The sequence below is a fragment of the Diabrotica virgifera genome, chromosome 1 (genome assembly GCF_917563875.1).
Source record: "Diabrotica virgifera virgifera chromosome 1, PGI_DIABVI_V3a".
In the NCBI taxonomy this organism is placed as follows: domain Eukaryota; kingdom Metazoa; phylum Arthropoda; class Insecta; order Coleoptera; family Chrysomelidae; genus Diabrotica; species Diabrotica virgifera.
This window is the reverse complement of record NC_065443.1, coordinates 113,672,383-113,687,261: the sequence shown is the minus strand read 5'-3', so window position 1 is coordinate 113,687,261 and position 14,879 is coordinate 113,672,383. Positions and strand designations below refer to the sequence as shown.

At 33.6% G+C, this 14,879-nt stretch overlaps 1 protein-coding gene across 2 annotated transcripts in view; it reads left to right on the top strand.

Annotated features, from left to right (window-relative positions):
- Positions 1-14,879, top strand: part of LOC114347869 (coiled-coil domain-containing protein 6) — an 89,058-nt gene that overhangs the window by 67,796 nt on the left and 6,383 nt on the right. For both annotated transcript variants that reach the window (XM_050659358.1, XM_028298531.2), the window contains exons 3-5: positions 5,845-6,152; positions 7,177-7,373; positions 10,279-10,527. In XM_050659358.1, coding sequence (XP_050515315.1) covers positions 5,845-6,152; positions 7,177-7,373; positions 10,279-10,523 — 750 coding nt within the window. In that variant the 3' untranslated portion in view covers positions 10,524-10,527. The remainder of the gene's footprint in view (positions 1-5,844; positions 6,153-7,176; positions 7,374-10,278; positions 10,528-14,879) is intronic.

Sequence of the window (14,879 nt, the reverse complement as noted above, 5' to 3'; positions counted from 1 at the left end):
CGTCACAAATTATAGAAAAAAAGGTAAGTCCGTGATAATACACATTTATGACATTTATTCTAACATGACATTTTAGTTAAATCTGACAGTTGTCAAATTTTATTTTCAATTTGGAATAAAAACAAATCAATTGTGTCTATTGCATTTATAAAATGGTATTTTCTTTGATTTTTTATTTATTTATTTATTTATTGCTTATTTACAATCTACTTCAATACAGTAATAAGTAAATATAATGTATGTTCTTGGCTTGTGGCAGGTGTCGTCCATTGACGACTCTCTGGAATTTACCTAGCAGCTAGGTCTTCTGGCCAAAGTCTTTTCAGACGTCTGTCAACCAGTGGGGGGTTGAATAATTCATCTATGAGATGGTTTGGATGGTCTGCGCTGCGATTCATGTACCTTCTGGAGTGGTCAGCAATCACATCATTGATGAAGGGGATGTTGAGGTCTGCATGAAGGGTTTGGTTTGACACATACCATGGGGCTTTAGCTAACATACGAATAGTTTTTGACTGGAATGTCTGTAGTATTTTGGTGTTGGATGGTTTGCTACAGCCCCACAGCTCGATTCCGTATGTCCACACTGGTTTGAGTATTGTTTTATAGATGGTCAGTTTGTTTTCTAATGAAAGTTGCGATCTTCTGTTGATTAGCCAGCTCATATTTTTAACTTTTAGGTCGAGGTGTCGTCGTTTGGCTGCAATATGTGATTTCCAAGTAAGTTTTTCGTCTAGATGAAGGCCCAGGTACTTTACTTCTGTTTTTATTGGTATAGGTGAATTATTTAGGTGTAGTTGTGGACATCTAATTCTTCGATTTGTGAAATTTACTTGACAAGACTTGTTTGTGTTGACGTTTATTTTCCAGCATTTAAGCCAGTCTTCTAGTTCATTGAGATGATTTTGCAATTTGTTAAATGCTAATATTTCGTTGATGTCTGATGCTAGTATACCAGTGTCATCCGCAAATGTTGCCATTAGTGTATTTTCGCTAATAGGAATATCAGCAGTGAAGATTTGGTAAAGGAATGGGCCAAGTACACTGCCTTGAGGTACTCCGGATTTTATTTGGTGGTAGTTGGATAGAGTACCTTCGTATTTAACTTGGAAGTATCTGTCGGACAAGTATGATTTAAGGAGGAGGTAGATTTGGTCAGTTAGCTGAGTTTTTATTTTAAAAGAGAAGACCCTCGTGCCACACTCTATCAAATGCTTGCTGTATATCGAGAAATGCTGATAGACATATTTGTTTCCCTTCTAGGCTCTCTTTTATTTTGTTGACTAATCTATGGCACTGTTGTATGGTTGAGTGATTTGAGCGAAAACCAAACTGATGATCTGGGATAAGGTTTTCTATAGGTATTATTGTTTCTATTCTGTTAAGGATTAACCTTTCGAATACTTTTGATAAAGTCGGAAGGAGACTTATTGGTCTGTACGAACTGGCTTCAGTTAGAGGTTTACCAGGTTTAGGTATCATTATAATTTGTGCATACTTCCATTGCACTGGAAAATAACATAGTCTCAGGAGGCTATTAAAAATAATGGTTATTAAGACGACACCTTTTCTTGGGAGTTTTTTTAAGATTTCGCCAGTTATGAGGTCAAATCCTGGAGCTTTATGAGGGTTAAGCAGGTTGATTTCGTTACGGACTTCATTTGGTGAGAAGTATTTTAGTGGTAATGATAGCTGACAGGGTGCATTGAGGAAGTCTCTAATTTTCTCGTCGTTAATATCGTTGGCCTCTGGGGTGGAGAAGACGGTTGATAGATGTTCTGCAAATCTGTTGGATTTTTCTATATCTGATCGAGCCCAGGCTCCATCATTTTTTCTAATTGGTGATTTCATTACTACCGGCTTTTTGAATTTCTTTGTGGCTTTCCAAAGAGAGTTGTCGTCAAGAGAAAGGTTTGTGACATATCTTTCAAAGGATTCGTTTTTGGCTGTTTGGATAGCGGAATGAAGTCTGTGTGTGAGTCTGTTAAGATTTGTTTTATCTATCGCGTTTCTTGTTCTTTGCCATTTGTGACGGGCTCTTCTTCTCTCTTCTACTAGTGTTCTAATATGGAGGGGTATACTATACCTTTCATCGATGGTTTTTTCCTTTACAGGAGTAGCTTTCCAAGCGGCCTGTTGTATTTGTTCCGTTAAATATTTTACAGCTTCTTCAATATCGTTTTTGTGCTTGAGTCGAATGTCAAGAGATATTTTATCATTTATTTCTTCTTTGAATTGAACCCAATTCGTGTTACTGGAACATAGCCTTGGTGCAGGAGTTTTCCAAATTATATTGGTACTTAAGGTAATCAAGATGGGACTGTGGTCCGAATGGAGATCAAAACTGGGGGTGATGTCGCTGTGTATTTCAGGTATTCCCTTAGTTATAGCAAAGTCTAACAGATCAGGAATTTTGTTGTTATCAGTGGGCCAGTATGTGGGGGTACCAGTTGTTAGGTATTTCAGGTTATTATCTTGTATGATCTTTAATAGATTTCTGCCTTTTGGAGATATCAGTCTTGCTCCCCAGGTTGTATGTTTTGCATTCCAGTCCCCTGCCACTAGGAAATGTGAGCCAAGTTGTTCAAAAAACTCTCTGTATTCCTCCAGATTGATGGTGTGGCGTGGTGGGCTGTAGATAGAAGCTATTGTTAGTGGAAAGGTGAGCGCATGTACTTTTATGATAGTACTCTGAATTTTGTTGGTGATATATGGAGCAAGTTCGTAGTGTTTTATAGCTGTACGAATTATTACAACTGAACCAGCATGGGCTGTTCCATCTGGATGGTTTGCGTAATAGACAGAGTAGTGTGGAATTTTTATAAAAGACCTCTCAGTTGTGTGACTCTCGGATATAAGTAGGATGTCTATTTTGTTTAATTTTAGAAATAGTATAATTTCTTGCACATGGTTTGTTAGACCATTTGCGTTCCACTCTGCTATTCTAAGTGAGTTAGCCATTACGACGTTCTATTTATCACTGTTGTAAGCATGCTTAGTATCATGCTGTTTTGGTTTATCAATTGTGCAAACATATTTTTAAATTCGTTGAGGAACTCTGTAAGTTTATTTGAAAGGTCTGAATTATTGTTGTTGTCTTGTGAAGAAGTATTAGTTGCTGCAACTTGAGCATATGTTACATGTGATTGGTGTATGTGGTGAGCATTAGTGTTATTATTATTTAGGCTTGCAACTCTAGGTATAGGAATGCTGCTTGTTATATTTTTGTTTTTCGAATTGACTAGGTCTTTATATATAGCACATCCTTTATAGTTTGCTGGATGATTGCCATTACATAAGGCACATGTTGCTGGTGTGTCGCGTGCTTTTTTGCAGGTTTTTGTGTCATGTGATCCTCCGCATTTAACACAGGCGAATGGCCTTAGGCAGTAACTTTTTGAATGCCCGTATTTTTGACACCTTGTGCATTGAACTATTGTATTTTTTATTCTAGGTGGTTCTACTGTTATTATGCAGTTTCGTAGGACTTGTAGGTTAAATATGTTTTTGTTGTTTTCGTTTGGCTCTATATCGACAAAGAATAAGGGCAATGGTTCTTTGGTAACTCTATGTCTAACATTAATTATGTTGCGAACTTTAAAACCCTTATTTGATTCATGCGAGATATCTGCTGTGGGTATTGAATGGTGTAATCCTCTTATGACAACTCTATAGGCCCTCTCTTGTTTCGGTTGGTAAGTGTGATGTACAATGTTTTCTTTTCTAAGGTGCTGTATGAGTGTCCTGTAGGTGTCTGAGTTTGTAGGGTTAATTTTTACTGTATTATTTGAAATGGTTTTGGTGTAATAGGTTTCTGCCGCAGTTGCAGTTGAAAGGTTTGCTATCATAGCACTATAGTCAGTAACTCCATAAATATAGATTGGTGGCGGTGGGGGATCTTTTTTGGTGATATTTGTGTTTTGTGTATTTGATAAATTGTCTGTTTGTTCATCTAGATTTTCTTTTGAGAGGGAATCAAATCTGTTTTGTGTTTGGATTTGGTTGGACTTTTCTGAAGTTGTTTGTCTTTTCATCCTTTTTCTCTTATTGGCCACTTCTTGCCAAGGATGTTTATTTTGGTTTTCTGTTTCGTTAAGTTCTATGTCGCTATCGCTATCTGTGTAGTTATTGGTGTTTTGTGTTGATGAGAGTGAGCATTGAGGGTTTGTGGATAATGTTGTGTATTATGACTGAATAGGGTTTTGAGTGTTTTGAATATTTTGTGCAGTTGATTGACTAGGAAATTGTACTTGGTTTGGTATAGCTATTTGGGTTGGAATAGGTATTTGGTTTGAGCATGACATTTGATTTGTTATCTGGTTAGATGGTGTTTGATTAAAATACAAAAATGGTACTTGCGGTTTTACTGCTGTTTGGTTTGACTGGTTCTGGTTATTTATTGTTGGGACATCCTGTATAGTATTCATTTGTTGATAAATTGGTTGGCCATTATTATCAAATCCTAATAAGTTCCCCGAAGGGAACATATTTCTTTTGTTTGTTTCACTAATCACTTGGTTTTTGTTACTTTTCACTTTAACAATTTTTTGATGCTGATAAGATAATTACTAGTTAATTAGGTAGTTTTACGATAAGGAAGTTCTCTAGCGCTTTTAATGACGGTACATGTTCACGCTTCGAGAATCAGATTGCTACTATTTTCTTTGATTTGTATAGCCTTATTAATTGTACAGATTATATTGATAATATTATTATTTTATTTAATAAATAATTCTTTTTTGATTATGGCGCCATCTATCGACAACTAGAATAATCACCGAACTAGAATAATTACCAAAGTAATCACCGACGTGCCTTTTTTTCTGTCACATACAATTTAATGCGTTAGAGAGAAATCGAAAAACTGTTACGCACTGAAAAATGGTCATGAAAAGGACTATACTAGTTAAGTCGCAGTCGATGTCAACAGCACATAGCAAGGAGGTCACCTGCGCTGTCACTCGAGCTAGAACCACTATCAAGTGAAGTAGTTTAATGAAATTTGAATGACAAAAAGACTGTGATTTTGCGATGTTGTGTCAGTCAAGTGATGATAGTGATGAAATGTCAGCTGTAAATAATCAGATCCTCCTTCATATTTCAAAAATTTACTGAATTTAATTACTTTAGAAATTCAAAAATAAACTGAATACAAAAAAGGGATTATATAAAAAGTATCAACTCAGATAGCGCAGGTAATGACAACTTGACTTCGAACGGACCAATCACAGGGAAGCATCCTTGTAGGCCGCGCAGTAGACATCCATCTAAAACAAACTCGTTTTATTTTCAAAAGCATCGATGTAAACCTCCTGAATGGCATCGCGCTAAACCTCCACCGCGACTTACCTGCTCTGTTCTCTTCCATTCACTACAATATGTTTGTTTTACATGGATGTCGACATCGACTGCGACCTCCACTTCCACCGTGACCCACTTGTTCTGTTCTTACCCTTAGATTGTTATCGTCTGAAAGTACCAACAGTAAATTTGGTCCAGTATTTCGATGAAATACTGTGTTCGGTTTTTCGATTCCCGCACTTCTGATTATGTACCCCAGGGTAAGTTGAAGAGTTGTGGTGAAAGTGCATTTCTCTGTTTTCCTCCATTGTTTATTTCAAATGTCTCGGAGTATTGTTGTCCAACTCTCACCTTACACCGTAACTGTTTCATACACATCCGTATCAAATTGACTAGTTTTTTTGGAAAGCAATATTCTCCAACGCTGTCCACAGTTTAACGGTTACTTAAAAACTGATTTAGTGACAATCTTTTTACTAAGAATTTGCAGATCAAACTAGAATAATGTTTCAAAATGTCATTTTAATGTATATTCCTTGGCAGGTTGAGCTCGAAAATACTTTAGAGCAAGAACAAGAAGCTCTCGTCAACAAACTATGGAAACGAATGGATAAACTCGAAGCGGAAAAACGCATGCTGCAGATAAAGCTCGATCAGCCGGTGTCTGATCCAGCCAGTCCTAGAGAGATCAGCAATGGCGATACTGCCAGTAATCTTAGCTCGCACATTCAAACATTACGTTCAGAAGTGGCCAGATTGCGTTCCACTTTGGCCATGAGCCAACAGGAGCACACTCAGAAGATGCAGCGTTTTGCCCAAGAGGAGAGAAACATTAAGGAAGAAAATTTAAGGTTAGTATATTTCATTTATGTATCTCCTTTAACTTTCTCCTATGTATTATGCCCAAAAGAGAGGAAGAGGAAAAGCAGAAAATATGCTAAATAATAATATCGTATGGCATTTTTGCCAGGGAGATCCTTTCGGATAGTTCCGGCGCCATTTACACTTTAACCCTGTTTTAAGTAACTAGTGCCGATGTACACTAGCCCAGGGGGACCGACGGCTTTACGTGCTCTCCGAGGCACGGTGAGACGGCTCGTGTCATTATTGGAAATGAAAATGGTTTGTCTTTGGCAGGGCTCGAACCCACGTCTACTGGCGTATGAGGCCAGCGTTTATGCCGTTACTCCACGGCCGCTCACAGAAAATATGCTTATTACCTATAACAGATTTATCAACTATCATTTACACCGTCCGCCTCATTAGGGATAGAAAGGATGTATCGATACATTAAATATATCGATATACAACTTTCGATATATTATCACCACATATATCGATATTTTAGATGGAATGTATCGCCCATTCGCGAACTCAATCGACTGTAGGTGGCAGTGCAGTTGTAGGAATATGGCGGATGTAATTGGGATAACGTTTATTGATGTAATTAATATCAACGAATACTCCTATATACTCTAACAGAAGAAGAGTTTAAATGGGAGAAATTGTCACGCTTTTTTGTCACTTCAAAATACTTCTGTAGACGTCAACGGATGATTATTTACTTTTTGATCCCAATTCCTCTAGTTCCAAATAAGCGGCAGCACTGTCGCTTGAGTTCGCGAATACAGGATAATTATATACCATATTGACACGTATGTAATATAATCCGGCCTCAACGACCAACGTGTGAATCACCAAACGTGATCAACTACTGTTTGACAGATAGCGCAAAAATTCTTTAATATCTGCACGAAAAACCGACAACATTCGATTTGTAGACCAACGTTTGCCCATCGTGTACTGGGGCTATTACAGTTTTAAATTCTCAGTGTTAAATTGTTTTTTTTATTTTTTTATTTTATTGTTGTTTAGATTGCAAAGAAAGCTACAGCTTGAAGTGGAAAGAAGAGAGGCATTGTGCAGGCACTTGTCTGAAAGCGAGAGTTCCCTGGAGATGGAGGAGGAGAGACATTATAATGAACAGGTATTGGGCGTGAGACAACACACTGTCTCTCCAGTACCAGCCCCGTATAATCCATCGCCTAGTCAAAGTCGGCCATTGAGTCCAGGTACGTTATTATTTTATTTTTAAATTAATTACCCTTACGTCACTCGAGATTTCTGACGTCAGAACCCCCACAGATATTTTCCAAATGTCAACTTGATATTCTCAAAGTTCCAAACTTCATTAATCCATAATAAAAATCATAAATAAAGCTAACAAGCGAGCTCTTTCAAAATTTTCGTTTATTTAAGCTTAATTTTCAAATTCATGTCCCTTTATTTTTTTCGCCGTAAAATAGCGCCCTCTAGGTCAGTGGCGGCTCGTGGCTTTAGGGACAGGGCCGGCAAGGTTTTGTCTCCTTAGATAGGTATGTCATCTAATTAAAAGGCTTCAATTTCATAGGAGATTTTTGGTTTTTGTTTATTTTTATTTTTTTTTGTTTTTCCTATAAATTTAGAACCTAAACCTGTTTATAAATTAACTATAGTCTATGTTGTTTCGAAGTAGCAAAATGGGTTATAACGTTATTGTAAAATTTATTATTGTTTTGGAGAGATTTTAAAAGTTTTTTTCTATTGACATTTGAGACATTATCTCAGCTTGACATTATCTCTTGTTTCATGGTGTTTCGACAATACGTTTTGAGTCTTTTGAGACAAGAGAAATCCCGTTCATTTGAGATAGAATTTGCCCACATTTGAGAACAATAATTTATTAATTTCGGGAACAGTTTGTTGTACCTAATGAATTGCAGTACCTATATAAAATTATACATATTTTGTAACTTATCCCACCTTCCGAAAATATTTTAATCAGCATATAAAATTTCATTTTCTTATATTATTTGATTAAAGAATGAAGGATAATTTTTAATGAACAAAAAACAAGTGGAGGGGCACAAAACATTAATCAAAATAGCTCTGCCATTTCATTTTTAACTTCAAATATATCGAAAACTAACGACTTTATCGTTACGAATGAAGAGTATATTATTTACATAGAATATATTAAAGAATCTATATATTGAGCTAAAATAGCAATTCTGTCAGTGGCGTAGAATTTGGGAAGGGTCAACCATTTACTATCTCCTGTCGTACGCCTTTGTTAGTAGCCAGAAACGTTTGTTTACCATAATTTAATAGGGTACACAGTACTTACACCTTCTGCCAAGTATGACAAGGATACATGAAATAGTGTTAAAATAAAGTCATTTTTTTAGTAAAATTGTGGCTTATTTCCTAAAAATAGTTAAATAGTGTTAAAGTACTGAGTAAAAATAGTTATTAAATTTTTAAATAAAACACCCTGTAACTCAGTAACGAGCTACATTTTATCTAAGTCATTTGGGTTCAATCTTATTATTTTGAGGTCTGGAATCTACAACTCAGAGATTGGACATTCTTAATGAATCACCCTGTATTAACACAAAAGAACAACATAAAAAATATTAGGTTCATGAACAGATCCATGCCATTTAGGGTTAGGTTGGTTCTGTGTGATGTTTCTCATCAGGTTTCTACTTTTTTTTCAATCTGGGCGACCGTCCAAAACCGAGGCAACAAAAGAAAAAAAGAAGTAGAAACCTGATGAGAAACATCACACAGACCAACCTAACGTTAAAGAGCATGGATCTGCTCATTATTAACCTAATATTATTTTTATGTTCTTTTGTGTTAATATACTATTTATATTGTTCATATCCGAACAACGCCAACGTTTAATTATTTATTAATACCTACCCAAATCACTTAAAATGTTTTTCGACAGAAGTAGGTATATAAAATCAATGTCAATAGCCGTTAGCATCTATGCATGTATAGCCACTAAAAAAGCCAGCTGGTTTCAACACTCTGGTGTCAACACACGCTAACATCAAATCTGTAAATGTACTGTTTTTCCAAACCCTAACTGATTTCAACACCCTGGTGTCTACAAACGCTAGCATCTGTAAATATGCAAGCGGGCCTACCGCAATCGGGTGCATGGCTATAGCATCATTAATTTGAAAAATCTCTTACGCACAGCGCACAGGGATCACTTAACGTATCGGATCGATCGAATTCTTTTAAAAACAATGAATAAAATTTAGTCTGTATTTCACAGATATTTTTTTATTTTTATTTCACAGAAACGAATATCATCAACTCTGCTTAAATTAAATATTTAAAAAAATCTATGTCTCCCTAAATGTGTGGGTCGGCATTGCCGACCCTGACCGGCCGCCACTGCTCTAGTTTATTTAAGGGATGGGGTATGGTTTGAAATCAACATTTCAAATACCTTTTTGGGATTTTTTTGAAACCATGGTAAAATTATTTTATTTTTAAATTAAATAAACATTCAGTACAACTCCAAGAATATTCAAGAATTAAAAAAAAAAAATGAAAAAAAAGGCAAAATATTGAAAAACGAGCCAACAGTGGCAAATTTTTCTAAAAAATGGATTTTGCGGTGGAGATTAGACTTCGTCATTGGATCATGCGATATAAAGAATTCAAAATTTTTTTATTAGCTTATGAGTTTCTCGAAGTAACTCGTATCAAGTTTTTTTAGTTTTAACGATTTTTTTAGTTTTTGTTATCACTCAGAATTCAAAATAATCAAAATTCATGTTAAAAAAGGTTGAAAATCAACATATTTATTATTGTTAAACAAAAAATAAGTAAAAATAAAAAAATATCTCGACAGTGTTACCTAAATAAATGTCTAAAGAATATCTGCAAAATTTCAGGTGGATGGTCAAGTAGTTTTAAGTAACAATGTCCACCGCCTTTGAAAAACTTTTATTTTAAATATGTTTTTGAATGGCGGAGTAGTTTACAAAAGAGAAGGGGAACAGCTGTTGAACGTTTCTCGCCCCCCTTAATAGAACTCTTTGGTAAATTATTTATATTGAGTTGTTATGATGGTGTGAAATAAAAATATTAAGTTTTTCTCTATTTAACAAAAGCACACGTTTGTTTTTCCAGGTCTAAACACATTACAATCTCCGAGAGACTCGCTAGTGGTAGGTCCGCCCCGTTGTCATTCTTGCGGACAGTTGTTGAATCATCCCGTCAATCCGGCCTGCATTTCTGCTGCTTTACATCCAGTTTCCTCGGGTAGTCCCACGGCACCGCATCGCAGGCCCAGCGAGAGGTTTATCAAACCGGCAATACCAGCTGCACCACCCCAGCCCGCTAGTCCAATGGACACTTCCGTCAATAAAGACTAGTAAGGTAAGTTTATTCTTTTTTTCTAAGTAAAAACTTCGTTTGTACAATAGTACATATATTGTTTTATTAAAAAGTATAAAAAATTATCCAAATGGATTATAAAATTTCCAGAACGTTTTCGATCTTATCAGATCAGCATCAGTGAAACATATTTTGTAGCTGAAACTAGCCCACTAGTTGTGTATGAAACTTTGATGTTAAACTAGAAGTCAAACAATTAGGAATGCACGTCATAGATTTAATGGCATCATAACACACCGGTACAAACTTAACGGTAAACAAATTCAACAAATTTTTCCTCATATATTAGTTTTTTCGCTACCGTCAAGTTTGGCAGGACTGCGCTGTTGCCAAATAAAAAACACATATTTATTAATTTATAGTCCATGTGGTGAGACCGCTCCCGTCTGAAAAAATTTCTGATTCGGTTTCTTTGTGGATTCCTATTCAAAAATGTCCCCTTTAAACAAATCTGAAGGGTGCCGGGCAGAAATTGTTTAAACAATTTTTTTAAACAAATACAAAAGATCGCGTTTTTTTGCTCTAGAACATATTAGGTTTTTTGGGCCATTCTAAATCAGAAAGGTATCTTGTAATTTTTCTTAAAAATTGATAGTTTTCGAGTTATAAGCGATTTAAAATCTGAAAAACGCGAAAAAACGCATTTTCGAGGCTTAACAACAGTCATATTTAAATTAGTATTTTTGAGGTTGTCAGATACTTAAATTGAAGATTAAACATTCAGCTTCAAGATTCTGAAGAGTGATCGCGTCTAGCCTTTATATATACCGTTGTTTTTTAATTGTTAAATATGCGTGTTTATCCGATTTTTTTACCGGTGCTCTATTTCAAAAATCTCCTATTTTCCTTCGAAAAATAGATTTTTTCTAGATTCTTTGGGATATTTTAAATAAAATAAGTTTCTTGACATTTTTCTTAAAAGTTAATAGTTTTAAAGTTATAAGCGATTTAAAATCCAAAAAATAGCAAAAAACGTATTTTTGGATTTTCAATCGCTTATAACTTTAAAACTGTTAATTTTTGAGAAAAATGTCAAGAAACTTATTTCATTTAGAATAAAGAATCCCCAGAATCCCAGAATTTGTCCCAAAGAATCTAGAAAAAATATTTTTCGGAGAAAAATTGGAGATTTTTGAAATAGAGCGCGCCGCACCGGCAAAAAAATCGGATGAACGTGCATATATTTAACAATTAAAAAACAGCGGCTTACATTAAGGTTAGACGCAATCACTCTTCAGAATCTTGAAGCTGAATGTGAATGTATAAACTTCATTTTAAGTATCTGGCAACCTTAAAAATACTAATTTAAATATGAGTTTTTAGGCCTCGAAAATGCGTATTTTCGCATTTTTCAGATTTTAAATCGCCTTTAACTCGAAAACTATTACCCAAAAGACCCAAAAAAAAAACACCCTGTATATTAATTTTTTTTAAAATGGATTTTGCATTTGAAAAGAGGCTGAAAAACTAAATTTAATGGTATACTTTGAATTTTCGGCAAAATAATTTTTCTGGTAGAATTTTGAATTTGAATTCTGAAATTATGTGAATTGCGAAGATCAAAGTAAAAAAAAATTAAAATATGATTTAATTTTAATTAACACCACTATTTAATATAAATTGGTAAAATATTAACATTTTGACACATAACAATAATTTTTGATGGTGGTAATTTTGAATAAGTACTTTAGTTTTCAATAGTTATGCTGCACATTTTCTCTGTTTTGTTATAATTTTTAGATACTTTGTTGATTAAAGTGATGTATTCTTTATTGACGCTTTATTATTTATTCATTATTTAAAGATGAATATTCGCCATAAACTATTTGTCACAGATAATAAAAAACACTGAAATATTTTAACATTTTACCAATTTAGATTAAATAATGGTATTAATTTAAATTCAGTCGCATTTTAATTTTTTTCTTCTTAGAGCTCTCGCAATTGACATAATTTCAGAATTCAAATTCAAAATTTTATCACAAAAATCATTTTGCCGAAAACCTATTTTTAAAAAAAATTAATATACAGGGTGTTTTTTTGGGTCGGAACATTTTTAAAATATTTTGTAATCCACACCTGGATTTTTTATAATTGTAAATAAAATAATTGATTGGACACCTAAAAGAATATTCGCGTGTTAAATATAAAATAAATATACAGTGCGGTTAACAAGTTGTAAGTTGTATTTAATTTTTCTTCTATTTCGAGCTCTCGCAATTCACATACATAATTTCAGAATTCAAATTCAAAATTTGACCAGAAAAATCATTTTGCCGAAAATTCAACGTATACCACTAAATTTAGTTTTTCATCCTCTTTTCAACTAAAAAATCTATTTTAAAAAAATTTAATATACAGGGTGTTTGTTGGGGTCGGAACATTTTTACAATATTTTTTAATTCAGACCTGGATTTTTTATAATTGTAAATAAAATAATTGATTGGACACCTAAAAGAATATTCGTGTGTTAAATATAAAATAAATATACAGTGCGGTTAACAAGTTGTAAGTTGTATTTAACTTTTTTTCTACTTAGAGCTCTCGCAATTCACATAATTTCAGAATTCAAATTCAAAATTTGACCAGAAAAATCATTTTGCCGAAAATTCGAAGTATACCACTAAATTTAGTTTTTCATCCCCTTTTCAACTAAAAAATCCATTTTAAAAAAATTTAATGTACAGGGTGTTGTTTTTGGGTCGGAATATTTTTCTAATATTTTTTAATCCGGGCCTGGATTTTTTACATTTGTAAATAACTTAATTTATTGTACACCTTAAAGGATATTTGCGTGCCAAATATAAAATAAATATACGGAGTGGTTAAAAAGTTATGAACCAAATAATAAAATGGCAAAATAGATAAAACACCCAGTATATCTGTTATTAATGGAGTAAGACCCATTAAGTATGGTATTTTTGAGACCGCCTAAGTGTCCTCTTTCTACAGTCAACGTATGTTACTTTCCCAATGAAACACCCTGTATAATCGTCACTACCAATAAAATGCTTGCTGTAATAGGAATGGCATGTCAAAAAAATCTGATTATTCCCTATATATTTTTTCAAATTTAGAATATGGCAACAATGGGAAAATTACGTGCATCCCTTATTTTTAGTAGACTTGACTTTAGTAGAAAGATTGTTAATGGGTTACTTGGAAATTTCAGCTTATTATTTTGGTACCAAATTAGCTGAAGAAAGGAATAATTTAGTTACGCAATCATTTCCAATTTTGATATTAAATTTGATTGGTTGTAGTTTATTACACCAAAAACTAATAAAATATAACATGTCACAAGAAATAGTTTCAGAATAAGTTTGATGTGTTGTTTATGTTTAATTATATTCGATAGGAGACTAATTTAACTCGTAAATTAAAATGAAAAATAAAAATATACCACAAAAATACTTACAAACAAGCTCATCTAGATAGAAAACATTAAGTAAAAACAATTTTTAAAAACAAAATAGTAAAATTGTTTACAAAGTAAACATACATAGTACCTACAATTTATTATAATACCACTGTAATAGATAATAGGGAACTTTCATAAAATTTTAAATTCGAAAAAAAATGTTATAAATCACAACAGAACATAATTTAAAACATGTATCAAAGATTAAAAAGTTTTTTTTGTCTTTCGTTTGGCCCATAAAGACGATTAAAAATTCAAATTTACCAGCCAGCCCATAACGCGTCGTGACGTCATCCGGTTATATGTTTACATTCTGAACCAACAAAGTAAACAAAATTGTATATAATTTTAAATTAGACATTAGAGACGTCAGTAGAAAATACAGTTATGTGACGTTACAAGTGTTTTGATCGTTTGAACTATTCATAGAAAATGTGTACTTCTACAAAATGGTTTTATTTTCCATAGTAAACCTTCTTTCCTTTCCTTCAATAACTATATCAAACTTCAATCTAAACAAACTGGTATATATTATTAAAATGACATACGATAAATGTCATTAGAATATAAATATTTTTCCTTTATTCCGCGACGACGAGGTGGCCAAATACCCAAGTAGGTGGAGGCCAATAAACCAAAGAAGAAGAAGAAGAATATACCTAAATATTACCATAAACGGGACCATATAGTTAAACTATGTGACGTCACGGGTCGTTTGAACTATCTTAAAATACAGAAGACTTTAAATTTGTACTTTTAAGTTATTATGAGTTTTTGAAGCGTGAAATTTTGGAAATCTCATTTTTATACAAAACTGAACATTATTATGTAATAAAAAAAATGTGCAAGTTCTCTATTATCGAATGAATATAATAATTTTAGATATGAAGATAATAACACTAGAATACTTATA